General features: G+C 31.2%; 8 protein-coding genes across 17 annotated transcripts; 3 read left to right on the top strand and 5 right to left on the bottom strand.

The window, feature by feature from the left end:
- Positions 1 to 134: 134 nt before the first annotated feature.
- LOC124421668 (ATPase family AAA domain-containing protein 5) lies at positions 135 to 6,252 on the bottom strand. 4 transcript variants are annotated; one of them, XM_046957119.1, is made up of 6 exons: positions 6,144 to 6,252; positions 4,127 to 6,072; positions 3,633 to 3,973; positions 2,162 to 3,335; positions 1,582 to 1,990; positions 135 to 1,392 (listed from the first exon to the last, which is right to left on the bottom strand). In XM_046957119.1, exons 2-6 carry the CDS (start codon positions 5,044 to 5,046, stop codon positions 679 to 681), a joined length of 3,558 nt encoding a protein of 1,185 aa, XP_046813075.1. In that variant the 5' UTR covers positions 5,047 to 6,072; positions 6,144 to 6,252; the 3' UTR covers positions 135 to 678. The 4 variants fall into 4 exon arrangements, with proteins under 4 accessions (XP_046813075.1, XP_046813074.1, XP_046813076.1 ...); XM_046957118.1 differs by having other exon boundaries at positions 4,127 to 5,789; positions 5,872 to 6,252; XM_046957120.1 differs by having other exon boundaries at positions 4,127 to 4,317; positions 4,633 to 6,252.
- A 480-nt stretch (positions 6,253 to 6,732) lies between these two features.
- On the bottom strand, positions 6,733 to 8,576 carry LOC124421673 (developmentally-regulated GTP-binding protein 2). The gene is made up of 5 exons (XM_046957136.1): positions 8,347 to 8,576; positions 7,918 to 8,225; positions 7,344 to 7,774; positions 7,066 to 7,267; positions 6,733 to 6,982 (listed from the first exon to the last, which is right to left on the bottom strand). Exons 1-5 carry the CDS (start codon positions 8,408 to 8,410, stop codon positions 6,896 to 6,898), a joined length of 1,092 nt encoding a protein of 363 aa, XP_046813092.1. The 5' UTR covers positions 8,411 to 8,576; the 3' UTR covers positions 6,733 to 6,895.
- A 185-nt stretch (positions 8,577 to 8,761) lies between these two features.
- LOC124421674 (ras-related protein Rab-40C) lies at positions 8,762 to 11,943 on the top strand. The gene is made up of 4 exons (XM_046957137.1): positions 8,762 to 9,381; positions 9,483 to 9,676; positions 9,846 to 10,068; positions 10,160 to 11,943. The coding sequence occupies exons 1-4, from the start codon at positions 9,222 to 9,224 to the stop codon at positions 10,465 to 10,467; spliced, it is 885 nt and encodes a 294-aa protein (XP_046813093.1). The 5' UTR covers positions 8,762 to 9,221; the 3' UTR covers positions 10,468 to 11,943.
- Positions 11,944 to 12,251: 308 nt separating this feature from the next.
- LOC124421675 lies at positions 12,252 to 14,129 on the top strand. The gene is made up of 3 exons (XM_046957138.1): positions 12,252 to 13,248; positions 13,333 to 13,667; positions 13,829 to 14,129. Exons 1-3 carry the CDS (start codon positions 12,921 to 12,923, stop codon positions 14,039 to 14,041), a joined length of 876 nt encoding a protein of 291 aa, XP_046813094.1. The 5' UTR covers positions 12,252 to 12,920; the 3' UTR covers positions 14,042 to 14,129.
- Positions 14,130 to 14,229: 100 nt separating this feature from the next.
- On the bottom strand, positions 14,230 to 18,702 carry LOC124433114 (glucose-induced degradation protein 4 homolog). The gene is made up of 4 exons (XM_046982742.1): positions 18,527 to 18,702; positions 17,848 to 18,015; positions 17,468 to 17,700; positions 14,230 to 17,228 (listed from the first exon to the last, which is right to left on the bottom strand). The coding sequence occupies exons 1-4, from the start codon at positions 18,671 to 18,673 to the stop codon at positions 17,165 to 17,167; spliced, it is 612 nt and encodes a 203-aa protein (XP_046838698.1). The 5' UTR covers positions 18,674 to 18,702; the 3' UTR covers positions 14,230 to 17,164.
- A 135-nt stretch (positions 18,703 to 18,837) lies between these two features.
- On the bottom strand, positions 18,838 to 21,463 carry LOC124433115 (gamma-glutamylcyclotransferase-like). 5 transcript variants are annotated; one of them, XR_006944436.1, is made up of 5 exons: positions 21,083 to 21,461; positions 20,649 to 20,947; positions 20,464 to 20,568; positions 20,024 to 20,136; positions 18,842 to 18,972 (listed from the first exon to the last, which is right to left on the bottom strand). XR_006944436.1 is itself a non-coding variant. In XM_046982744.1 (4 exons), exons 1-4 carry the CDS (start codon positions 21,185 to 21,187, stop codon positions 18,966 to 18,968), a joined length of 516 nt encoding a protein of 171 aa, XP_046838700.1. In that variant the 5' UTR covers positions 21,188 to 21,463; the 3' UTR covers positions 18,838 to 18,965. The 5 variants fall into 5 exon arrangements, 3 of the variants coding, with proteins under 3 accessions (XP_046838700.1, XP_046838701.1, XP_046838699.1); XR_006944435.1 differs by lacking the exon at positions 18,842 to 18,972 and adding an exon at positions 19,110 to 19,774; XM_046982744.1 differs by lacking the exon at positions 20,024 to 20,136 and having other exon boundaries at positions 18,838 to 18,972; positions 21,083 to 21,463.
- A 6-nt stretch (positions 21,464 to 21,469) lies between these two features.
- Positions 21,470 to 22,763, top strand: LOC124433117. 2 transcript variants are annotated; one of them, XM_046982746.1, is made up of 3 exons: positions 21,470 to 21,610; positions 21,693 to 21,844; positions 21,938 to 22,763. In XM_046982746.1, exons 2-3 carry the CDS (start codon positions 21,788 to 21,790, stop codon positions 22,352 to 22,354), a joined length of 474 nt encoding a protein of 157 aa, XP_046838702.1. In that variant the 5' UTR covers positions 21,470 to 21,610; positions 21,693 to 21,787; the 3' UTR covers positions 22,355 to 22,763. The 2 variants fall into 2 exon arrangements, with proteins under 2 accessions (XP_046838702.1, XP_046838703.1); XM_046982747.1 differs by having other exon boundaries at positions 21,481 to 21,610; positions 21,690 to 21,844.
- Positions 22,465 to 25,990, bottom strand: LOC124433113 (polypeptide N-acetylgalactosaminyltransferase 35A). Of its 2 annotated transcripts, XM_046982740.1 has the most exons (9): positions 25,717 to 25,990; positions 25,411 to 25,582; positions 25,176 to 25,259; positions 24,344 to 25,022; positions 24,098 to 24,215; positions 23,524 to 24,012; positions 23,277 to 23,408; positions 22,981 to 23,182; positions 22,465 to 22,911 (listed from the first exon to the last, which is right to left on the bottom strand). In XM_046982740.1, the coding sequence occupies exons 2-8, from the start codon at positions 25,577 to 25,579 to the stop codon at positions 23,021 to 23,023; spliced, it is 1,833 nt and encodes a 610-aa protein (XP_046838696.1). In that variant the 5' UTR covers positions 25,580 to 25,582; positions 25,717 to 25,990; the 3' UTR covers positions 22,465 to 22,911; positions 22,981 to 23,020. The 2 variants fall into 2 exon arrangements, with proteins under 2 accessions (XP_046838696.1, XP_046838697.1); XM_046982741.1 differs by lacking the exon at positions 25,176 to 25,259.
- Between the last annotated feature and the right edge of the window lie 449 nt (positions 25,991 to 26,439).

The raw sequence follows: 26,439 nt of genomic DNA on the forward strand, positions 1-26,439 counted from the left end.
TACTTCATCACTTTTCCTAAGGCACTCGTATTCGTAGTGGTTCTATCTGTCGTTTTACAATTTCTAAGCCTTTTCATTCATTCATTCGGCGTAATATATTTCGAAACCAAAATGCCAAAATACCACGATCCCACGATCCCACGATCCCACGATCCCACGATCCCACGATTACGACGAACATTGAAATTTGGAGAAAATTTCTTTCTCTCATATTAATTACCGCATCCTTCGCATTAATTTCCTGTTACATTAATATATCTATATCTAATATAATGAGAAGAGTAGTTTTATGAGTAAAATTCAAGGTTCATTATGCACTTTCAAAGGATACATCCGTTAGAAGACACGAACGTGCATTTAAAAATACTAGTACTTGTAGCAACTATACGAATTATACGTTTTATACGATTATAATCGAGTGTAATATATAACTTCAACTTTTTTCATGATACAATCAAGAAATATAATGCTTTCGATTGAAGCATTAATAAATGTTACAAAAACTCGCGAATTATGTGCGCAATTTTAATTAACTATAATACTATCCCTAGGGGGTCGCATACACTTTCTTTAGAATAGAGCACATTCTCACGTCCGCGCATCACACATACATCCATGCACACGCAGCACACACATGTATATGTATATACTGCGTATTCTGATCGACGAAATATCGTATCATGATTTCTCTTGTAGCATTTTACATGCCGCTGTTAATATATTAGGTCTTACCGACGAGGCCGGTAATTTCAATCCACTAAGATAATGAAAAAATCGATTACCTCTTTTAATACTTGATACCGTTCGACATTCTTCTGTTCTACATATCGTTCTAACACACGGTAAGTAATCCAAAGATACAGATCGATTGTCCAAAGTATAGGACGTAATTGGTGATAAAGCACTATCGATCCCTTTGTTTAATTGCTTTCTTAAGCTCAATGTGTCTTTATATTGGACTCCATGGTTTTTACCAATTAAATGATTCTTCTGTATTATCTCTTGATCAATCCATTCCCCTATTTCTGTACTCACATGTTGCAAAACGGAATATGACGCCGTGTCTTCTGTCAGAGATAAACTGGGCTGCAGTTTGTTACATACTATATCAAGGGCAGGATCATTGAACTCAATTAAAGATGGTAATAATGATAAGTTATCTAAATGATCAGCCAAATTAATTAATATATTCGTATTCTTATTCGTTAAGCGACCTTTCGCCTTTTGCTTTTTAGCTTCCTTTATAGCTGGCTGATATATATAATATCTCATATCTTGCCACAGTATCCTTCTTGAATTAAAAGAATATTTAGTTGCATGGCTGAAACCTGAGACTAATAGATATTGCAATTGTAATAAAGCTTTTCTCAAATCCCCATTCTGCAAAAGTTCCTATAAACAAACGTAAATTATCTTTATTAATCATATTTGTACCTTCATTCGGTGCTCTAGCGACCTTTTTCTTTTTCTTTTTTTTTTTTTTTTTTTCTTTTTTTTTCCCGACACAAACATTAAAAATACAATTTATAAAGAAAACTATATTCACAATATAAAAGTGATCTCTGAGGATCAGCCACTTACTGTTAAACATTCGCACGAAATTCTAGAACCTGTTTCTGCCAATGAAATCAATTCTAACAAAGTTGATGCCCTATTACCATCTACTTTTTGAAAATAAATCCGGTTTTGTTCGGGTGCCATTTTATTTAAATGAGGGCAAACGTCTTTGCATGTCATTACAATAGGACGTTTTGTGTTAGATACCAATTGGGATGTAGCAGAAATGAATCCTTCATCTTCTTCAAATATTAAATCAATGTCTTCCAAAAGAATTAATGAATTTTGTGGTAAATTATTTCCTTCTTTCAATATTGGTGCTACCAATGATTTGCTTTCGTTCTTTTTAATTCTGTGCGATTTGGTCGCTTCGTCGAGTTCCTTTAAAATCTTTTTGCCCGTTCTTCTAGATGAAGCATTGACTTCCAATATACTGAGGACGGGGGAAAAAAAAAAAAAAAAAAAAGAAAAAAAGAAAAAAAGAAACGAAAAAAATAAAAGTAACTTTCAATGCGTGCGTATAATATTTGTTATAATATTACAAAGCGCAAAGAACGCTTGAAAATGTATTGATTACAAAGAATATCCTTTGAATCGATCGTACCTGTAACCAAGCTCTTCTGCAACAGCATAAACGCTAGCAGTTTTGCCGGTCCCGTGTGGCCCCAATAATACTGCTACTTGATTGTTTTCATGTTTACTTGTAAAACTACAATCGGACGAATAAAATTCGTCACCGCTGCTACCATGTTCTTTATGAAGGGACGATCTCCAGTGACTTAACCAATCTCTTAGCTTTTTTGCACCCTCCTCATTGCCAACTATTTGACGGCTATTCATCGGTTTATATTTCTGTGTCCAAATACTATTTGCAATCAGTCTTTTGTCACAATCTTTCGTTGGACCTTTCTTCTCTATTGATTTTGCTTTCTTACTTTTTCCTTTTTTCAATTGTATCATGCCAAAATGATCCTTTGCCACGGATATAACAGTTTCCCAGATACTTCTGGTATCCGCACAATGCTTTTCCATTTCTGTCAATATTTCCTCTGTAGTTTTCTCAACGGATGCGTTTATAGTTATCAAAGACTTATTTGACAATTTAGAAGATTGAGATATATATTTATAATCATTATAATTCACTGTCGGTAGATATATCATATCCGATTTGAGTCGAATTTTATGATTAATCGCTTCGTCATTAGTTTGAATTTCATCATTCAATTGTCTGATATGGCTAATCTTTGGAAAAGGAAAACAAATCAAATTATAATTGGGTACCTTTTTTTCTACACTTTTACCGTCGTTATTAACAGTAGCATCAGATTGCAAAAATGAACGCCTTGCTGCCGCATTGGTGGCATTTGGTTTAGATTGTTTAATAAAAAGAGGTGCAAGCTTTTTGTGCGGTTTCTTTTCTGAAACGTGATCATCTATAATTTCTAATTCCTTGGAAACGTCCGTCGTATTAATATCAATTTCATTGTTATTACAATTTCTATATCTCTCAACATTTTTTATACGCCTTAATTGTTTCCTTTCCCTTTCAATTACAACATCATCGTTAAGATCTTCCTGTGTCGTATCGTTAAAAGAAGCGGCCACTTTATCAGATTTATTTCTTTTAACATTCCTATCCAAATGTAATCTTGCAGAATCATTTGTATTATACCTCTTTACGGCGAAAGTATTATCGTGTAATGCTTTGGACTGTTTCCTTCCTTCCGCGTTAGATTTCATTTTACTTCTTGGTGAATATATCTCTTCTTCGCCGCTGTCTGAATTTTTAAAGGAAAATGATATGTATTAATGTAATGCTAGAAACATATAATGGCATGCACATTCATAGAAATCGATTATTATTAATGTAGAAATCAATAGTCAGAGATCAAAGTGTCATGAATCATTGCCATCGACCAAATATTACTTGGGAGACTCTAATTTAATTATTCATCATCTACTATAAGGAAATATAATAATTATAATTTAATGAATCCTCGGATATAGCTTTGTGTTGAGTAATATTACTGTGAGCTTTGTATTGGATAATATTATATAAAATTAATAGATCTTACCGGATAAAGATTCTTTATCTTTTGGAGACTGCATTTTAATTCTTAAAGACCATTTAGGCTTATCGCGTTGGACCAATCGTTGATTGTGTTCTACGGTTGGATTTAGCTTTCTTTCTTCCAATGTTATTAAATCTATTTTATTTACAGTTGAACATTCCGTTTGCGCTTTATTCTCCTTCAACTTATGTTGAAAATCTGATTTAATTTTTGATTTAAAATCAGCTGGCGAATGTACTACCGTAGGTATCTCCGACATGTGCACATCAGCTTTTACCACTATGGTCGTAGACACATTAACTCCTTCTGCCTTATCATCTTCCTCTAGTCCTATTGACGATTTGCTTTACAAGTAATAAAATCGAAGAGGAAGAAAAAAAGATTTAAAATAAAATATAATATAAGTACTTGTCTCTTGTATGTAATTATCTTATAATATAAATTCATTCAACTTAATGGTTATTATTTAATGGGCTTATGTTTATTAAGAGAATTACCTGAAAAAATGTAACAAGTTATTTGACGTATGCTTCTCCCTATTGATCGTAGAATTATTATCTTTCTTCGTATTTTCTTTCACAAGTCTCATACGTTTTCCTGACACTTCTTCTATTTTGTCAATATCCTTCTTGTCGTCGCGCTTCCTCTTTGAATTACCTTTTATGTCTTCGATACCTAATAATTTGTCCTGGCAACATTTGGATTTTTCTTTACTTTTATTCTTTCTCGAGTCAATAGAAATATCACTTTCCGAGAAAGACCGTACAGATGAGATATCATCTATCGGCGGCTTATTTTGATTCATAAGAACTTTAAACGCATTTGATTCTTTATGCTCATTAATATGCTCATAAACTCTATCAGCTTCTTTATCGTTTTCTCTGTTACTTCTATGCGCAGTATTAAATTTTAACTCGTTATAATCTTTTAAATTAAATTCCATTTGATCCTCATTTGACAATTGTTTATCAAAAGATTTCTTTAAAGAAAGTTTATTATTTACCTTAGTTCCTAACATTTCGGGCTCGCTATCCGATTCAATTAATATACAATTTAAATTAACTTTCCTAAATATATCTTCTTTCGTTTTTCCAATATTCTCTTCTTGGCCTATCCCATTGGGCTCCATGCTAGATGATATCTCGAAAGTATTTTTAGGAGTTCCATCCAGGTGTGGACCTCTTTTATCTTGTTCGAACGATTTAGTAAATGGGCTCGGAGTTTTATCAATTAAGTCACTTTTATTTTCAACGATATTACATACCCTACTTTTAGAATTTGTACGAGATATCTTGATTTTAACACGAGTACGTTTTTTTCTAGAGGTGTATTCAGAATCATCCTTTAGTCTAACATTCAATTTAGAAGTCGTCGGGGATTTTACATTATCTGAAAAATAATGGGTAAGGTCCTTCATCTTTCGTCACTAAAACCTAATAATATAGTTATAAATCTGTTATATCGTTAAAATTATTATAAATAATATTGATCACAACTTCGCGCGCGCGCGCGCGCGAGAACGTCTACGATTTTTTGGCGCCACGGACACGTTCGGTCATCATGTAATTCTTTCTATATAGAATTATCGCAGGCAGACTTGCAGGCCTTCGCCCAAGGCGGTTTACAACAACGTTTTTCCCCTATGCCCATAATCGATAACGATAAGGATATTTTATAACTATTGCCTTTAATATAAACTATTCTGATATTATTTCTATTACTTTTATACTTTTATAATAGTAATAATTAAAACTGCGTTAGTTCTGGCACAACTTCTTATTGGTCAGTTAGGCCAGGTTATCTTGAAAATATTGCGCCAATGTGCTAATACAGCTTACTTGTCGAAACGGACCAATCGGAATACCGCTCACTTTAGCTTATCTTTCGAACCAAGCAATACAATTATTTTAATCTGCTTGCCGTTTTCTTCCTGGACTCGTAGGTTTATGCTTCAACGAGCCAAGTGTATATAAATAACGCAGATACGTCTAATGTAGAAGGTTGTAGCATAGAAGATAGAGATGTAGCTCAAACAGATTTTAATCCTTTTCCTCTCTCTCTCTCTCTCTCTTGTACGGTGTCATTTCTGCTGTCATTGCCCATCCACTTGTTTCTTCTTATCTCAGTCGAACCCTCTACGATCACTATTTTTTTTACCTTCTGACATACACAATAAAATTCGTATTAAAATTAGTATCATTAATTTGTATATATTGGAAACAACATAAGAATCTTTCCATACAAATTCATTTTGCTGTAAGATTTTTCTCCGTTGTGTCTTCGTTCAAGACAATAGTCGTACAATTTTGACAATAATAAAACAAAACGAACAATTACGAATTACGATCGAAATCGAAAAAAAACACTTATCACGACTTATAGATTTTAGTCTATAAAATAAATCACATGCATATGTATCTATCTTGTCCTTTGATGGTGAATTCTAAAAGCAAAGATAAGCATTAACGATTCTTTTTCCCAATCATTGGGTGAAAATCGTTTACTTTTTCGTACCTTCGACGTCTCCTTTACAACAAGGTTTTCTTTTACGTACAGACTATTCTTCTTCTTCTTCTTAATATCATCTAACGAGAACCCCCAAAATAACGTAAAACATACGAAAAGAAATATCTTTACCATAGCCCATTTCTATTTTCACCCTTAAAGATGTAAATTTTGTCCAACACGCCGATAGGTAATTACAAAGCTCTTTTATTGCCTACATACGTATAAATATTTTATCAATAATATTCGTATGCGTGTTTGAAAATAATCATAATCTTTTCTTATTTTATTATCATCTGTTCAGTGATACGTGTCCATTGGTAAATATGTTATGGAAAAATTTTTCATTTAATCCGTGAAACGCAAAAAATCATATATTCTCGACGAGTCCCGTTATCGGTTATTATTAAAAAAAAAAAAACCCTAATGTACAGCCATTTTATTACAGTGTTTTTTTAAACAAAAGTATCTATGATGTTTCGATCGTACACATTAGATTAATTTCTTGAAGATGATGATGATGAAAGAAAAAGTCACGGAGAATATATTTCGCAAAAGATACGAAAGATGAAAAAGATATGAACTGATGAGAATTTGATCAGATGGAATGAGAAATTTATTGGCGTTTATAATAATTTGCTTTTCCGTTCTCTTTGTTTTTCTTTTTTCTTTCTTGTTTTTTTTTTTTTGTTTTTTTTTTGTTTTGTTTTTTTTTTTTTGTTCCTTTTTCCCCTTTCTTTTAATAGTATACTAATTTATATTTACTTTTTAACAATTTGTATAACATCTTCGTCGTGCATAATATGCTGCAATCCTACCCTTTGCGGTGAATACTTAGTACTTGTACCCTGTTCAAGAAAATATATTTTAGTCAAGTATATGTATGTACACCTATATATAAGATATTTTTTACATGAAACCGCACACGTACCCAAACGAGAGCATATTTGAATTGTTGAGCGAGCGTACGATGAATAGAATGACAAACGTGTTCTACCGTGACACCTTTTCTCAGAATCAGTCCGTCATCAAAATCAGGCGGTTGGCCTGGTTTCTTTGTGTATACTCTTATAAGAGATAAATATTCCCAGAGAGTTTCCAGTAAGAAATCAAGATTTAACTTCATATTACAACTGAAGAAAATAACGTGTACGTGTTAATTACGTTGAAAAATAGAAAGCGATTAACAAGTTTTTATAATAGTTTTACCTTACTACAACGCTGTTCGGTTGTCTTGCAATCCTATCTACCTCTTCTATTGATATTTGATCTATTTTATTATATACATAAAGACACGGTAGATATACTCTATTTGCATTGATAACATCGATCAATTCATCCGCGCTGCAATCCTCTCGAAATAATACTTCCGCATTAAAAATTTTGTATTCGTGTAATATCATTTGAACTAATTTTTCATCAACTTTAGTCAATGGACATGTCGAATTAAAAGCCAATCCACCTCCTTTTTTAATCTTGAAATATATATTAGGCTTTTTCTTATTAAGTCGTATACCAACGGATTCCAATTCTTTTTCTAGAAGTTGTCGTTGTACATCTTGTTTTGTAGCATCTAGCATCATTAATACTAAATCCGCCGTTCTGGCAACTGCTATAACTTGTCTACCTCTTCCCTTACCCTGAAATCATTGTGTGTGTGTGTGTATACATATCATATGCACATGCGTATACATATATATATATATATATATATACACATACACACGCGCACACACACATTATATTCTACACAAAGTAGATTGAAATAATAATTGATTTTTACCTGTGCAGCTCCCTCAATTATACCTGGTAGATCGAGCAACTGAATATTTGCACCCTTATACTCTATAACTCCAGGAATACAAGTTAAAGTAGTAAATTCGTATGATGCAGCTTCTGACTCTGTATGAGTTAATGTACTTAATAACGTAGACTTTCCAACAGATGGAAACCCAATTAACGCTACTCTTGCATCGCCCGACTTTAATACATCAAAACCTTCTCCTTTCTCCGACTTCTTTGCAGGCTCCAGTAATTGTGATCTATATTTCGCTAATTTTGCTTTTAAAAGCCCTAAATGATATTCCGTAGCTACAAGTATAATTCGTCATTCTTATTAATTGTAACTTTGATACTTGAGAAAATACATGGATTTAAAAAATGCGGTTAGAAGGGGAACGTCGAAATTTTATTTGACAAGTAAAATACAAACCTTTATTTTTTTGCGTTCTTGCGATTTCCTTTTCAATCTCAGATATTTTTTCCAATATACCCATTGTTAAATAAAATATTATTATCCGCGTTAAGAAATCAACATTTGCCAAGTTACTAATCCGGTCAATTTTACGCACACGCGCGTATTTATTGGTTCCCTGTGAGCTTGTATGAATTCGGATGACGACTCTATTAGAGATATGCAAGTACTGTGCACACGCGCAAACACACAGACAAGATAGGCTGTGCGTGTAAACACGCGCTTGCGCACGCATATGCGTAGGGTAGTTCACATATGACTGCAGATAAAACTATAGAGAAATAAAGGATAATCCGCATTTAACGACATCTCGAACGTGTGAATATATAGAAACGAAACGAACCGAGGCACATCGACCAATCGTTATCGTAGACGTTACATGTATACTTCACAAGTATCATCTATTTCTCGAAACTTACGAAGACAGAAAAGTTACGATAGAGAAAATGGCTTATTTACGAACATATTAGGAAGATTTAAAAAAATTCTCTAATAGCATGGCATCAGAGAAGTAAAGCAGACTAAAGCAGGGGTGGAAAAGGGTAATAAAAGGCTATGTACAATGTGGATTTCCCTGTCTTGTTTTGTTATGATTTCGTTTGGAAATTCGAAACAGTCAACGGCGGGATAGATGTAATAAACTCGAACTTGAACGGCGTGTTGGAAAAAAACAAACAAAAACACGAGATGTCAATATTGTAAGAGTATAAAAACGAAATCATTAATCTAGCGTCTTATTTTTCGCATTATAAGTACGGGAAACGTAAAACGGGGGCGAGCATTGCTCAGAGGGCCTTCTGCAGTATGCTCAGGGTTTATAATACAAAGATATTATGGCTGCAGGTGAGGCCAGCACTGCTAAGCCTCGTCAAGAAAAGCAGTACGATTACTTGTTAAAGTTCTTGTTGGTCGGTGACAGTGATGTTGGCAAACAAGAAATACTAAGTGGTTTAGAGGACGGTGCCGCCGAATCACCGTTTTGCAGTGGCAGTGGTATTTATTTGATCATTTTAGCACAGATTCCTAACACTCCATAACCTCTTATCGCATCTACATGCCTAATGTTATTTCATATCGGTAATCGTTGCTTTTAGCGTACAAAACTACTACTATCCTGCTGGATGGGAAAAGAGTAAAATTACAATTATGGGATACATCCGGACAAGGTAGATTTTGTACAATTATCAGGTCTTATTCGCGTGGAGCGCAAGGCATACTTTTGGTTTATGATATTACCAATAGATGGTCCTTCGATGGTATCGATAGATGGTTAAAAGAAGTCGAAGAGGTATACGTATAATGTTAAAAGATCATTAAATAAGATTAACGTTATGGATTAATATTTTACATCGGGCCAACGTCGGGGCTCCTAAATTGCGTTTATATATTATGTACACACACACACACACACACACACACACACACACATATATATTCATATAGTTCAATTATTATAGCATGCACCAGGTATACCAAAAATATTGGTTGGCAATCGGCTTCATTTGGCATTTAAAAGGAAAGTAGGAGAACGCGACGCGGAAGCATATGCAGCTAAAAATCGAATGGCATTTTTTGAAGTGTCACCCCTATGCGATTTCAATATACGAGAAAGTTTCTCTGAACTTTCTCGCATGGCCCTACATCGTAATGGCATGGAGAGGCTTTGGAGATCAAACAAAGGTATTACATTTTTTTTTTTTTTTTATATAACCTCATAACGTGTCCAACGGGGTGTATTTTGCCTTAAAATAATATATTTCCTTTGCCGCAGTTCCTAGTCTTCAAGAACTCGCATGCCGTGCAATAGTTGCAAGAACAACGGTATATGGAATCGATCAACTTCCATTGCCTAAATCTATTAAATCACATTTGAAGTCGTATGCAATGACTACAACCTCCCAACATCGGTATAATGGCACTCGTACGCGTAGCACTAGTAAAAGCTTAAGTTCTCATCAAAGAAAATTGCGTTTCGTTGGAGTGGGCCATAATGGACTATCCACACCAGGCAACTCTCCTGGTAGTATGACAGATTCTAGGACAAGTTGTGTAGGCCGTAATTCCTGTACAATATCTTGAGATTAAAAGCTCAGGTTGCAGTTATGTTTAAACGTGCAACGTGATATCAAAGTTCTTCCATTCCTGTTACATTATATACCCTGTTCCGATTAAGAATATGGCAATGTAACGTTGTGCAGAATGAGATATAAGTACATCATCGATGGGATATCTCTTGGGTAAAAACACAATTTAAGAGATCAAAGACCTCATTTTAATGTTATTACTATTGTTATTCGTACAAAAAAGAAAAAAACAAAAAAAAAAAAAAAAGAAAATAGAAAGAGAAAAAAAAGAAACAGAAAAAAAATGGTTTTGGTGCCCTATACGCCATGTTTCTTCAAGTTTGTGGTTTACCAAAATATCTATAATGACAACATCGAGCTTAAATAACGGCAGTTATTATATGCGAAGTAATTATTATATCGGTGCCATTTGTTAGACAAACCTGAGACGAATTTTATGACACCTGCTAAAAAATAATTGATTGATATAGTCGAATATGTCTTTTTAAGATGCCGATTATTAAGCAAAAGTGGTTTTTGATAATGAAATGAGATAGGCGCGAGACAGACAGAACAGTATGTATAACAGATGCACACACACACACTTCAAGTATATCTATATTTTATTAATGTCTATTTTATTGCATTTTTGGCTGTTGATATGAAATTTACTTTTTCAGAAAGACATCTCTGCATAGAACTTTTGTTAAGACAACATAATGTCATTATAAAGGATACCTAATATATAGAAATATATTGTTAAAAAGAAAATTTTTTTAATAATAATTTTAAATATATTCTCTCTATGTATAACTGCAACGTACTTTTGATAAATAGTATTGATGTAAACTATACGTATTTTAACAAAAAAAAATTGCAATATTTGTGCATAATCATATTGTATCTCTATTATTTATGCATGATTTTTCATTCTAGTAACTGATTTTAATTATAAACATTTAGTGATCTATTTCATCATTATGTCAATCGATCAATCAATCGACGGAGTAATAGTTTTGCCGTTAGGGGGCGTTGAAATATTGAAAGAAGATCATTGTCTTAGCAGCAATGTGTACATTGTATTTTTTTTTTTTTTTTTTTTTCCTTTTTTCTTCCTTGAAAATTTCTTTAGGATACAGTGTGAAATATATTTATACTATATAGGATTTAACTAAATTATCTATGTATATAAAATGACTATATGATTTAACATTATTTTATATATAAATAAACATTTTTTGTGTTTCATTGTCTGGGAGATTGTAATAAAACTAGTGATATATAAATTTATACAACAGACATACCTAAAACATGAACTGCTTAAAGAATATATTATTTTCCCAATCTCAAAGAAAGCTATTGCATCAAGTGTAAAAACGTATTTGTAAAAGAATTATATTGTTGCAAATCAACAAAATAGAGTTGACTGTATTATTATTGTATATATTTGGTTCTAGGATAATAAATCATTGGTAGTGCTAAAAACATTTAATGAGAGGGGCCATGTAAAGGGGCCACGAAGAAAGAAAAAACAACAAAAAAAAAAAAAAATGTGCGATCATGAATAAAATCCTATTCTTTGTTCATGCTTAAAAGAAATCCCCTCATTGAATATCATGGTGTATAAAACAAATATATCTTCAAACTTGATTGATAATTGTATTTTCCCTCTTTTCTATCTTTATTTTTAAATAAAAATGTATAAATAAATAAGATGCATAAACATTTATATGCATAACTATTAAAACAATGTTAATAGTTTAATAAAACTGTGCTTAATCGAGCATTTCATGAAAAATGTTTAAACGTTTTTCTTTCCCTCGTTAAAAATATTTTAATAAAATAGGAGACGACCCAGAGCGATAATAATCAAATATTTGTGCACTACTCATCTAAAAGTGAACTTGTTTTTTCTTTCTTTTTTTTTCCCCTAACATTATTAGACAAATCTTATTATTTCCCTTATCTCTCTTGCATGATGTACACATGTATACATGTATACATCATATAAATATATATATACGCGCGCACGCACACACACACACCTATATATGTATGTAATACTATATGATTATATAATAGTAACTTTAGTATTGCACATAAAAGTCTTGTGCATTCATTGTTATATTATATTTTGCATCATAACTTTAGAATTGTAAATGATGTTCCTTTTATTTTCAGAGACTTGCTGAACGAATCTTTTTCAATACGATTAGTTGAGTACAATATATAATGACAATTGCTTTCCATGACAACTACTTCATTTGTTTAACGTACAGAATTATGATTCATAACAAACATTTTATCTCCAATAGATTCTAATTTTTATGTGTATTTCACTTCATAAATGTGTAACGTATAAAGTAGCAATGCTGTGGATTTAAATTGTTTCAGCATTAGTAAATCAACTTAATACTCTTACTTAATATTTAATAAGAATTCATGCAGCCATTAAAGTAATATTTAATCATGTCTATGCTCGAAGAAGGACGCGTCGATGAAGAGAGTATTTCACGCTTGTCTACTCAAGAATACGATCCCGTACCACCACAATTGAAAAAAGTAAATGAATTATTAAAATCCATAAGTACACAGTTGGAAGACTGTGCTTTAGAATGTCAAGCCAAAGTTTCGCATCAACAATGGAAAATATTTAGCTCCAAGACGGTCATACACGAACCTTGGGAGGAATCCGTATTAGCCAGAACATTTTTTTCTGAAAAAATCTTGGATGAAACCTTTCAAAACTTACTTTCATGCAATAAATCTTTCTTGGAGCAACTTAACGATTTCATTGGCAAGCAAACAGAAGACGTTATATCGAGAGCTACAATTATTTTCAAATATATTTAATTATACAAATTAATATAAATTTTTACAGTGCTCCTACAAAATAAGCAACCTAATTTATCGATCTCGGAGAAACAAGATGTACCAATCTACTGTCCAGATATAACTGCGAGTCAAATATCAATGTGCAAGCCAATTGCAGAAACGCTCGATCTTTCCTTGCTAAACTATACAAACTCAAATGTTTTAAGAAAAGAAGGGAACCACTTTCATACTCATTTCCTTGGAATTAATAATTCGTTTGCCGATGTTATCAAGGCCAAAATCAATTTTGATACTAAGTTTTTAGGATTTGAAGCAGTGTTACATAAAACATCAACTACATCACCAAGTGATGTTTCTTGTCTTTGCAAAATTTGTTCAAACGTAATGATATGCGATGAAAATAATTACTTACATTTTGTGCCTTATGCGACATACATGCATGTATATGCATGTGTGTGCGCGCGCGCGGTGTACACACACACACACACACACACACAGAGAGAGACTCATATTATACTGAATTGTAAATTATTTTATAATAGGATAGTGTAAGGCAGAAGAGGAAAATAGAAAAATTGACATTGGATAAGAAACAAAAGAAGATGAACGATCGGATAATAAGGCAAACGAAAACATCGAAGTGGAAACGAAATACTAGATCTAAAAAAAGTTTTATTCGAAGGCAAGGAAAAAAGCAGTCAGCATCTCTTGGCGATGGTGATCGATCGAATGCAATATGCAAAAGAAAGAAATGATGATTTTTATTTACATATATATATATATATATATACATTATTTGATATGATGTATGGAATAATATGAAATAAAAGAAACTTTACAAAATTATGATTACTCATAAAATTAAAAAATTCGATAGAAACGTCTGTGTGTAAAGTATTTATTTAATAAAATAATATGATATAAGCGATTATAAATAATAAAATAGTTTTTAAGATATATTTTTATTAAATTTTTGTGAAAATTATGGGCAATTTTACATCGGGATAATCCACATAACACTCTGTTATACATTTAAAAAATTATAATCTTCTACTATTATGCTAGAAACTAATTTTTGTTTATATAATAGCATTAGTTGGAATTATTTTGTTTAACAATGAAATTGTAGCACTACGTCTACGTATACAGATTTTTATCGGTCGAATTATTTTTCATTTTTGATTATTTCATTTAACATTGCAATTCACACACAAGGAATACTAAAATAATTATAATACAAAAAAATATTTTCTATGTGTTTAAACATAAATGGCTTAAATTAAATTAAAAGCATTGAAACAAATTACACATCAATTTTATAAAATACAAATATTTAAATAAATCATTTTTTTATCATATTAATCTTACTGACACGTGATATTAATCTATTCAATTCGCATCTTATGAGTGATTTACGATGTTACCTTTTAAAAGCGTATGCAATAATCACTTAGATACAAGGAGTATCCATATATCTATTGTATGTAGAACTAGAAAATAAGTGATAAAATGTTGATCTAATAACGGAGAAATTGAAGGATTTTCTACGTATTTTTATTGACATATATCATCCCATATGAAAATTTAGATTTTGTAAAGAAGAAAAAGAAAAATGATGTGTGTATCTGTGTGTATGCGTGTGTCCATATATATATATATATATATATATATATATATATATATATATATTTAAAATAAATATATAAAAAATAATAAAAATAATTGCGTCAAATAAGATCAATGTGGGTCTAATATTTTTAGGATATATTCGTTTTCAACAGTATACACTCTAAAAAGAAAAAAAGAAAAAAAAAAAGAGAAAAAAATAGTAACAATAATAAAGTATTTAGAAATAATAACACAAAATGTTTTAAGGTATACATTTTTTGCAACTTATGGATTTTGTAATTACCTATTGGTTCTAATATAGAGGATTTTTTTAAAAACAAATATCGTATGCCATATTACGTACACATAATACAATTTGTTATTGTTACTTTTGAAAAATGCACCTTCTAAATACAATTGTAAAGAATAAAACACTCCCTGCGATCGTGCATAAAATGGGAATTTTTATATCAGAAAATGATCTTTCAAAAGAACTTTAAAAAGTGGAAGAATATAAGATAAAAGAGGCATTTTCCAATTAAAAGGCACATGACATATGACATATCGACGATGATAAAATAATTGCAGATTTTTAACAAGTATGATTATATAGTGTTTTTGTAATTGGAAAATGCCTCAAGTTGATACCATTTTTTAAAAATATTTTTATAAAGAGTAACAAGTAATTAGAAATTTTGTTATATGCATGTAATTCCAAATGTAACAAAAGAGAAATACTTTACAAAAAACATTACTAATCGTCAAGGTTCTATGCAAACTATAAAGGAAAAAAAAACATTAATAGCATTGGTTAATATTTCATTTTGATAATAAAAGAAATGTTCTATTAGTGTCTGCATTATGATTGAAATATTTAATCAACATTGTAATACAGATGCATACACCCTTTTTTCACTGACACATTTAAAGATTTTAACGATATATGTACATATACATATCCATACATAGGTACGCACATGTGTATGTATATGTATGCGAGTACGTGTACGTGTTTGTCTATTATATATATATATATATATATATATATATACATCATACATATGCATATACATATGCATATGTCTTTCTGTTTTGTTTTCCTTTTCCTTCTTGCCATACCATCCTTATACCAATAAAGCACGGATTGACAAAAATTCTAATAATCATACGCATGGATTTTTTGAATTACTGAAATTAAACTCCTTCTTATGTAATAGCTTTCCTTGGCTTCTTCACACATTAGATGTTATTCATCCAAATACAATTGAAATATAACATTTTCACTGCAATATGATCATAAGTGACATATTTAAGCAAGCAGATCTCATAAATACCCCTAAAATAATGAATAAAAGATATTTATTTGTTAAAAAAAAGGAGGAAATAATAATATAGAATCTATTAAAAAACAAGATATCTCAATACAGACATATAATATAATGATATAATTATCATATTGTACAAATGACATTATGTGCTTCCACATTAATGACATAATTAGCACTCATTTATGAAGTTACGAAGTTTTAACGTTTAAAAGAGATAAGATAAGACCACTTACAATAAAAACGAAATTGCACAATAGGCATTCTATGTATATTCTAAATATTAGTAATAATATAATATATATTATATCATTATTATCTTACAATTTAATTCTGTTTTTAAAAGTTTCAAAAGGATAGATTAAATAACAATAAACGTACCAGAATCTTATAAGATCGTTTCATGCAACAATGACAAAGAAGTTAATCTTCGTTGTAGAATATATGAATATCAAATAATCAACAACAACGGTTTTAATTGACAAAAAGTATCAATTAATTTATTTTAATAATGTGCCTTACACAATGAATATCTATATAAATAATTGTTTTAATTAAATATCTCTCACTGAGGCACTCTACTCATCATATTTATAATTATGATCAAAAATGTTGGATATACCGAACAATATGGTACATACCGTATATTATATGTCAGAATTAAAAAGTATCGTGTGTATGTATCACGCGCGCGCGATAGTGCGTACGCGCGTGTGTGTCTGTGTGTGTGTGTGCACGCGCGCGCGCGCGCGCGTATAGTAGCAGTAGAGATATATAGTCGACATAACTCAAATTTAACCAGATTTTCATACTTAAATATAAAATGAATAGATATCTTATACAAATATGAAGAAAATTTTAAGACCAAGGGGACTTTTATGAGATCTGTATGCTGGGACAGAGAAAATATGAATTTAGAGAGGTAATATAGGAAAAGCATGGATTTCACCTGAATTCATAAATTTGTATACTGTGTTCTGGAACATGCCTTAAATTCAATGATTGATACCTAAAATGATAAATAAATAATCTAATAATAAATATATTCATTAAATTAATAATGTATATATAAAGACACAAGAATGCTTTTCTTATTATAATAGCAGTGAAAATCTGAAAGATTTTGATCGATCTTACGATCTAACAATCTTTTCTTAAAATCTTACACTTTATAGTTTCATTATAGCAAGACATTAAAAGAACTAAAATGTATTAAAGTATTCATAAATAAATATAATATCAATTTACCATTCAGAACTTCGATGATAATAAAAACCTTCAATCGTTGCAGCAGACTTTTGGAAGCAAATATAATAAAAGCCTGCAAATGAAGCTCCGTTAATATCTTTGATAGTATGGTCAGGAACTAAAAAATGTTCCTTCCATCTCATAAATACAAAATCTGTCCCTTTTAGTGCTTCGTAATCAAATGTGTCGGAGTTAAAAGTTTTGGCATATTGACAGAAAGATTCAAATTTACTCTGAAAAATAAGAAATAGATTAAATTTATAATTATACTTGGTAAACTTGTCTTAAGATCATGTGATAAAAAGGATATAGAGAGTGTGTGTGCGTGCGCGCGCGTTGTGTGTGTGTGTGTGTGTGTGTGTGTGTAAAGAAAAACAAACCCAATGTTTCTTGTCAACATCTTCATCCGCGTCCCATTTACGAGTTAAAAATGGATATTTTTTGGAAATAATTTCACCATCAAAGAACGTAGTTAATGTGGGAAATTCTTCTGTAAGACCCTTTATTTTAAGATAACCGCATAAGTAGCTGTTTTCCTCATCCACATGCTAAAACATCAATACGATTCAAGCTTATATAAAATCATAAAATTTCAAACGAATCATTGACTGGATAAACTTCATTATTTGTAATAATATTAGTACTTGTCAAAGTAAATATTTGAAATATAACATTATATTATAGGATTGTCAACATTGATATCTTTGGGTAATAAAAAAAATTGACATCACAAAAGTAATGGATATATCTTAAGGAGATATTAGAGTAACAATGTATTGAAACAATATACCAAAAACAGAATATATTTAAGGCATTAATATGAGATTGCTTCAAAGAATTCATGTATTACTAATTGCTGACAATGTTCTCGTTCGATTTGCCATTTAGAAACGAGGTGCTAAATTAACGATGAGAGAAAGGATGAAATAACAAGGTCACGCATAAAATAAATTTTTAAAGGCACATAATAAAGCTTCGATAAATTTGTCGTGTAATTTCCAAAAAAGAAAAAAAAGAAAAGAACAAAAAAAAAAAAAAAGAAAAAAACGAACAACTAACCTGTAAAACAACTTCAACGTCGTAACTATTGCCCTTCGACTTTTGCGATCCCTGAAAGCGCGAACCGTTGTAGAGCAACGATTTTGTAACACCCGGCTGCTTCGAATTAGCAGGCGGCGGTGGAATTACATCAACTTTCACCGGCATTCTCGGCCAAAGTGAATGCTTTCTCAATTCTTTTTCTTGTTGATCGAAGAACTCTACATCACAAGATTCTCGCAATGACTGCCGGTAATTTGAAGAATATGGCTGTATTTATATGAAGCCTCGAACCCAGTCGTATTTCCACGGATTTGTCGCTTCGTTCTTCGCTCACTCTTACCAAAATATTTCAATCGTATGAATCATTTTATTTGCCCTATCGCTTTTTAAACTCGGAGATCATCATTTCAAATTTTCCCAATAATATCTTTTTATTTTATTTCACCCATCTGTCCGGTTATATGCTAGAGGAAAAGACTAAGTAAAAATGGCGGGATTTTGAAAAATGATTTCAATGAATTATGAGATACGATGCCAAGGTACTATGACAAAATTTTTCATTTATCTGATAATAATGTTATAAATGCACATGGATTATTAATATTATTTCAAATTGATACGTCACGTTTATTAATATAAATAGATCAGGGTATAATCTTTTCCGATATAAAATATATACAGGCTATTTTATTGTATGTGGTAAGATTCGTATTTTACAAAAATAATTATTTTATATATATATACACACACATATATATATATATATATATATATATATATATATATATATATATATATACATACTTAGAATCACATTTTATTTATCTTTATTGACATATTTCTGTTTAAAATTGTTCAAATCTTATGTGGATTATTTTTAAAGGATTCATTAAGGGATTTAACAGCACCCTAACAATAATCTTAAATACATTAAAGACGATGAATACGAGTGAAATCGCAGTTGCTTCTTGCGTTGCAGTATCTTGAATGCAAGTACATACGAATAAGTTTGTCAATGAAATAAAAGGGTTTCATTAATTAAATGCATAAGCAAAAATAATAAATTGTATGTGTGTATATACTAATATTTTAACTGTTCAATGTGCAAAAGTATATGTGCTATATGTAAATTAAAAAGTAATAGATACGAATGGGTACAAATAATACTTTGACTATTAACTTAACCACTCCTTGCTCCATTATTAAAGACTACATTTTGTTTTACAATTCTAAGATGAAACACAGATGTATTAGAAAAAAAGTGGCCTGAAATATATATGAATTATGAGACAAGAGTGATACTTTAATTAAGTTTATCGCTTACTTTTTGCTATATGTATATATAAACACGCACGCATGCACACAGAATATTATACATAGATTTTATAAATATATATATATATACATATACATATGTGTGTGTATATATATATATGTAAATCCTTGTCCATTATTTGCAATAATTACAGAGATAAACAAATATATGCTTGCGAAAATAAAAATTCCCTATTATACCTCAGATAAGTTAATTCTGCAGGAAGCTTCAGAATTATTAATGGCCGAACAAACCCTCAAAACTTTACACAAAGATGTAGAGTCACAGATGTTAAGCTTCTTTCAAGGATAGGCTGTGACGTAAATTTGCATATTAGTAGAGAAAAAATAATAAGAGAAAGTTGTAGCTAAGATATAGTTCTGATAGACTTTTATCATAATGGTAATATAAAAGATAAAAGGTATATTTAAATAGTATAAAAATGATGATAAGGCTGAAAGATCATTTTAAGGAAGAAAGAGAGAGGAAAAGAAAATCACGAAACAGTACGGAAAGTAATAATAAAATATAAAAACCGGTCATTTAATTGTCGTGACCTTGGATGTCATTAGCAAATTAATAAGTTCATAAATAACTATATAGTGAAAGTGTGTTTAATATCGTGTGAAAGTTATCTTACCTAATTTCACATTTTCCCTTAAATCCATTGTGCGATATCATCTTTAAAAATTGTATATAATTATCGGGAAGTTGGCTCTCTTGAGCACCTTTAATAATTGTTTCTCTAAAATAATATAAGGTATATAGAAATAAGTTATGAATAAGTGATAAAATCAAAGTGAATTGTCATAAAATAATACGTACAAATAAAGAGGCGATGGTCGCCTCTCGATTGGCAGGAACATTGGTTTTATATAGTTTGCTGGAATATTACATTGTTGATATACTCTACATTCTAAAACAGTACCACTGGGAGTTTCAACGTTAACCATTAATGGAAAGTATATATTATCCATAACACCCTCTTGAGAATCCAACGTAGAAAGATTACATATATCCAATTCCCAAATTGCACCCCATACAGAATAATTTTCTGTAGGAACTATCGTAGCTGCTGCTCCACCCCATCTTTTTGTGTACGTTATAAAATCAAGCCTGTAATTCTAAAATATTTGTAAGAATTTATATATTTGCAACTGTTGGAGCATACTATGAAACGTATATACAGGTATCGTTTATACTTATATAGACGCGTATAGAAAGAAATGTAAAGGGAAGAATGAATATGCTCAATTTACTTTTAAGCGACCAATGTCCTTTCGCACGGCTGTTGGATTATTGAAGTGAATTCTTTTCATTAACAAATTGCTGCCATAAGCAAAGTATAAAAAGGTACTTGCCATATCGCGAGGATTATCAGATCGCGAATATGAAAATGTTCATTTATGTCGAGATCAATCAGAATTACAGAGGGAAATTAATAACAAATGCTAAGAGATATCATTTGATAAGAAACATTTAACGCAAATTGGCGGCGATAAGCGAGATAAGGAGGCAAAATCCATGCCGTTTGAAGCGCCACCTAATAGTTAATCTTAAAAGTTTTTTACGAGCAACATTGCCGAAATTAATCTCCTTCGTGAGGAGGAATGTCACATTAAAACTCCGCCATTATTCTTCTACGTTGCGTTGCGTTACTTGCGTCACGTGACATAAGCTATGCCTAACGATACGTGGTCGCGTCCATTCTAACCTAACCGTAGTACGGCTACTACTCTACGCTAACGTGTAATTTTTTCCCTCCTTTGCCTCGATCGGCTGATCCTGTAAATGATTAATATTGTTATTATTAATGCCCTTTTGCCACTTTTTCAATTGACTAATCTGATTTTCATTCGTATAAAGTAGATATTCAACGGACTCTCCATTGACGTGATATTTTCCATTATATAAAAGTTTTTGTCAAACGGCTAATGTTTGAAGAGAGATAATAAACGTGCAAAATGTCAGATAAAAACAAGAGAAAATCTCGCGTGTATTTGGCTGGAAAAGAAAGCACGGTAATTATGAATTCGATAATTCGTTTATAGTTATTAATAGTCGGTATATTATAATCTGTTGCATTACGTTTTGGGGACTTTTACAAAAATTAGGTTAAAGCTGTTGAACTTCTGCAAACAAGGTTGAATAATAAGAAGCGAAGTTGGGATAATAAGAATAACGATAAGTGTCAGAAAATGACACATCGCTGCACAAGCGTGCCATTACAAAAGAAATCGGATTACGTATCACTTACAGGATTCTCCAAAAGCTTATTTATGTTAGAGATTAGGTCACATTTAGGTAAACAAAATTGGAAGCATATACAACACCTATTTCCATTTTTATTAGATTATTCCAATGAAATAGAGTATTTAATTTGGCGTTATGCATTAACAATTGTGTTGTATAGTGATAATAGTGATTTATCCAATTTACAACAATTTTTGGAGATTTGCGTTGGTAATCACAGATTGAACGATAGGAAAGAATTAGAGAGATTATTGTTATTACAAAGTAGGAACTATTAATAAATGTGGTATTAAGACATCGAATGCCATGGCTACAATGAAAGCCGACTGGCACTGAATTTGTCTGTAGCGCCTTAGGGCTAATTAATTTTTAATTATTAAAATACGAATGGACATAAATTTTTATTTATTGAAAAAACTTGTTTCATAACTTTATTACATATTTATCTATGGGTGGGCAGGGCATTGATCGGTAGCTTGAAAAACGAATTGTAATGTAGACCTTAGCAATAGATTAGTCTATCTAATGTTGTATCGGTGTCGGATAGAAGTCGACTTAAAAAATGGAACGTAAGAGAAAGATCACTTTGCAAGGGCAATATATCTTTACGCATATTCAATTATATTTTTTTAAACGGAAATAAACTTTGTAATAAACTTATCAAATACACTTACAAATTTGTTCATACTTTTTAATACTTATTTTTCTTTTTTCCTTTTATCAGTTACGATAGATGCGAAAGATAAATCGATTATCGATCGTGTTTCCATTGAATATCGGTCAAACAGACGTCTAAACGCTTCCCCTTTGCTATATTCACAAACGATTTGATATGCTGTAAAAAATAATGTAATGATATTTCTTAAACATCATGATTTGTATCTCTTTATAATTTATAACTTACAGACGCGTTATATGTATCTTTTAAAAAGACCGTTTACGTGTCATCTGATTGTTTTCTGTCCTATTTTAGAACGAACAAGATCCCAAGACATCGACGACACATCAGACTTGGTACATAAATCCATGATAATTTCTGCCTTTTTAGTTGCTCGTAAGGCTCCCAAGCACGTACCAATTGCCATATTGTAAATAGGTGTGCCATTCTGAATATTAATCCACGTGTTTATTCTCATTAGACATTAATTATATCTACTATGATGCATGGGGAATTTGTAAAAAGGAAAGAAAAATACTTACGGAGCTTTTATGTCGCCAATCTTGATTTCCACCCATCTCATGACACTTTCCAAGCTTCGGTATCTTCCCTCCACCTTCCATACAAAGCACTTGTCCAAGTATCAACTCATTTTTTGCCGTTTCATACCACATCTACGTACACGAAAAAAGCTACTGTTTGAATATTACACAAAATAAAGATCAAATTCTTGATGTTGCATCGTTTAATTATTTAACGTACACCCATTTACTTATTTCTAATTCTTACCTGTGATTTAATTCTTAAACACGGAGCTAGAATGAGTTTCGAACCTTTAGTCTTGATATCCCTTTCACTTTGAATACACAATGTGGAATTGGTAAGTCTTATTTGATATTGATCAATGTAATTCCTCTTCCTTGAATGCCAAGGTTGCATTGGCTTTTGATCTAACTTTGACCATTTGTCCTTTAATTGGATTTCATTATCATCCGGCAATACTAATTCGGGATAAACTACTTTGAGATACCAAGCAAAACTTTTGCAATTTAATTTTTGTCGCAAAGCAACTCTATCGGAAATATCGCCGTAATCTATTTTTTTAACATTTTTTAAAAAATAATCTTTATATTCGTCCATCCATACATGTGCAACGCGTAAAGAGTTTTTTAACATTGTATCATATTGTTCGTTGCTGCCATATGGTCTGCGTCTTCTAAAAACATGGCCAACTCTTGAACATGGTATAAGTTCAATACTTCCACCACACATCCATATCTGTAAATAAAGGGACGTATTTGTAATTCCAGTATTATTTTCGCATCAACTATTATACATATACATTACTACATTTTAATCTTACTCTAAAGGAGATCTCTAGATTTTCACCACCCCAAATGTCCATGCCAGGATCATATTCACCTAACTCCATAAAGTATGTTTTGTCGATAGCAAATAATCCTCCTGCCATAGTTGGCGATCTGTTGGTAATATAATATGCCTATCTATTTCAGATTACACAGTATTTTATGTGTATATATATATATATATATATATATATATATATATATATATATATATATGCATATTTAAAAAAAAGTCTTTTTACTTGATAGGTTTTACAAAGTCTTCGTGATTGGTCAATGTACCAACGGGTAAGTTGTCCCATTTAAAATGCAGTCCCCAATTGAAACCTCCCCTGACCAAAGGACTCCCAGTATATTGGAATGTATCTGCGTTTATAATATCGATAACTGGCATAGGTACAATAGTCCTTGAATATGCTATTCTCGAAAGAAGAGGTTCTATCCATTCTTTATTTACTTCAATGTGACTGTCTAAAAATATTAAAACGTTCCCTGTTGCCTTTCTCGCACCAAACATTCTTGCTCTAATCAATCCTTCCCTCCTTTCAGTTTTAAATAATTTTACTTTGCCGTTAAAGTTATCGATGTAACGTTTTATTTTTTCATGTAACATATTACTCTCGCTATAATCATTCACTAAAATAATCTCATGTAATAATGACATTGGTGTTCTTACGATCAAAGATTGCAAAGATCTCATGAGCGTTGTATAATGTTCGTTGTAGAAACAAATAACGATACTAGCGTTTGGCAAATTATTTGCATACTTTTGCGTTTGACACAATTCATTTCTTGTGTCTAATATGTCTCTGTAAAAGCCAATATTATCCGATACCAAGATGTTAAAAGAATAATTTTTATATCCTTCATTTCTTTTCTCTTGATCTTCCAAATTCCTCACCATTCCTAAAGTATCCAATCCTAAAGAAATTGGTCGTATCATGTTATATATTTTTAATATAATTCGTGTGTTCATACACCCACACTCATCTCAAGTGTAAGTATTCAATTTATAATAATATATAATTTCTATTGTATTATTGTAAGGGCGCAGGTACACATACAAGATCTTACCATTGCTCAATGAAACGGCAGGTTTAAGCGAAACTGCTTGTAAATGATGCAGCAGCTTGTTGCTGTTTTCATAGTTATTCATGCCTATTGAAGTATATATAGATATGTACGTGGGTATGTGTGTGTGTGTATATATATATATATATATATATATATATATATATATGTATATGTAAGTTATTTTTGTCGGAACATTATAAGAGTCCATTAACTTTATCAGATATTATTATGGTACCTTTATCAAAAGTTTTGGTCTTTGTTAAAACTTGTAAAAAATTTGATGACGAGTAAATATTCTTATTTCCTTCGTTGTGGGAAAGCGTCGAGTAAAGGTATAAGCTCAATATCCATGTCAGCGATGCTATCACAACCCCAGTTATAAATGCTGTGTACGTTGTCGACATAATCTGTAAGTTGACAACAAAATATTAATGTTTCTTAATAGAGAGTTAACTCGTACGGCGATATAATTTATTTCTATATTTTACGGTTGAAGATAAGACGAATGATTTCATTTTACATATTATAAATGTGTACTTACTTGTTGCTTAGAACGGCACTTGTCGCTTTATCTTCAAATTTGCTATTTAACGTTTACATTATAATACATATTTTCAGGTTATGCAGTAGAAACTCAATTAGTACGGACAAGGACATTGTAAATTTAAAATAGATAAATACGAATGTAATAATCGTATATAATGTACGAGGAAATATTTAAAAGTATTAGTAACAGTGCAGTCGCATTCTCTTATCTTTGTTATTTCACAATATTTCATGAAAATATTTTGATTGCACGTGTAGCGTGCTTCGTTTAGTTCGTCGCTAGACTTCGCACTGATCGCCTGGCTCATTTTTCCTATATACATTAATATATCCAAAGGTTGGAAAAATCCAATTATCGATCCACGACCACGGCACAACATCTACAATACTACAGGAACTACATTGTCTACTATAATTATTTTCTTCATATGCTTAATTCACAGATGTCGTAGAATTAAATCTTGCCAGGAATATTTTACATTACAGTCAAGAATGTCAGTTTGAGTTTTTTTCTCGGCGAGCGTCTGAATACATTGATTATTTAAAATTATACATTTTTGTTTGCATCCATGTAATTCGCACCTATCAATGTCGTTGCCTGTCTTTTTCTTTTCCTCATCAATGAAGCTTTTTCTATTTCGATGAATATTCGGTGAAAATATAACTCCGGTCCAATAATCCGTATCATTGCTATTTTGCAATGCAACCTGCGTTCCAG

This window comes from Vespa crabro, chromosome 2 (assembly GCF_910589235.1).
Source record: "Vespa crabro chromosome 2, iyVesCrab1.2, whole genome shotgun sequence".
Taxonomy (NCBI): domain Eukaryota; kingdom Metazoa; phylum Arthropoda; class Insecta; order Hymenoptera; family Vespidae; genus Vespa; species Vespa crabro.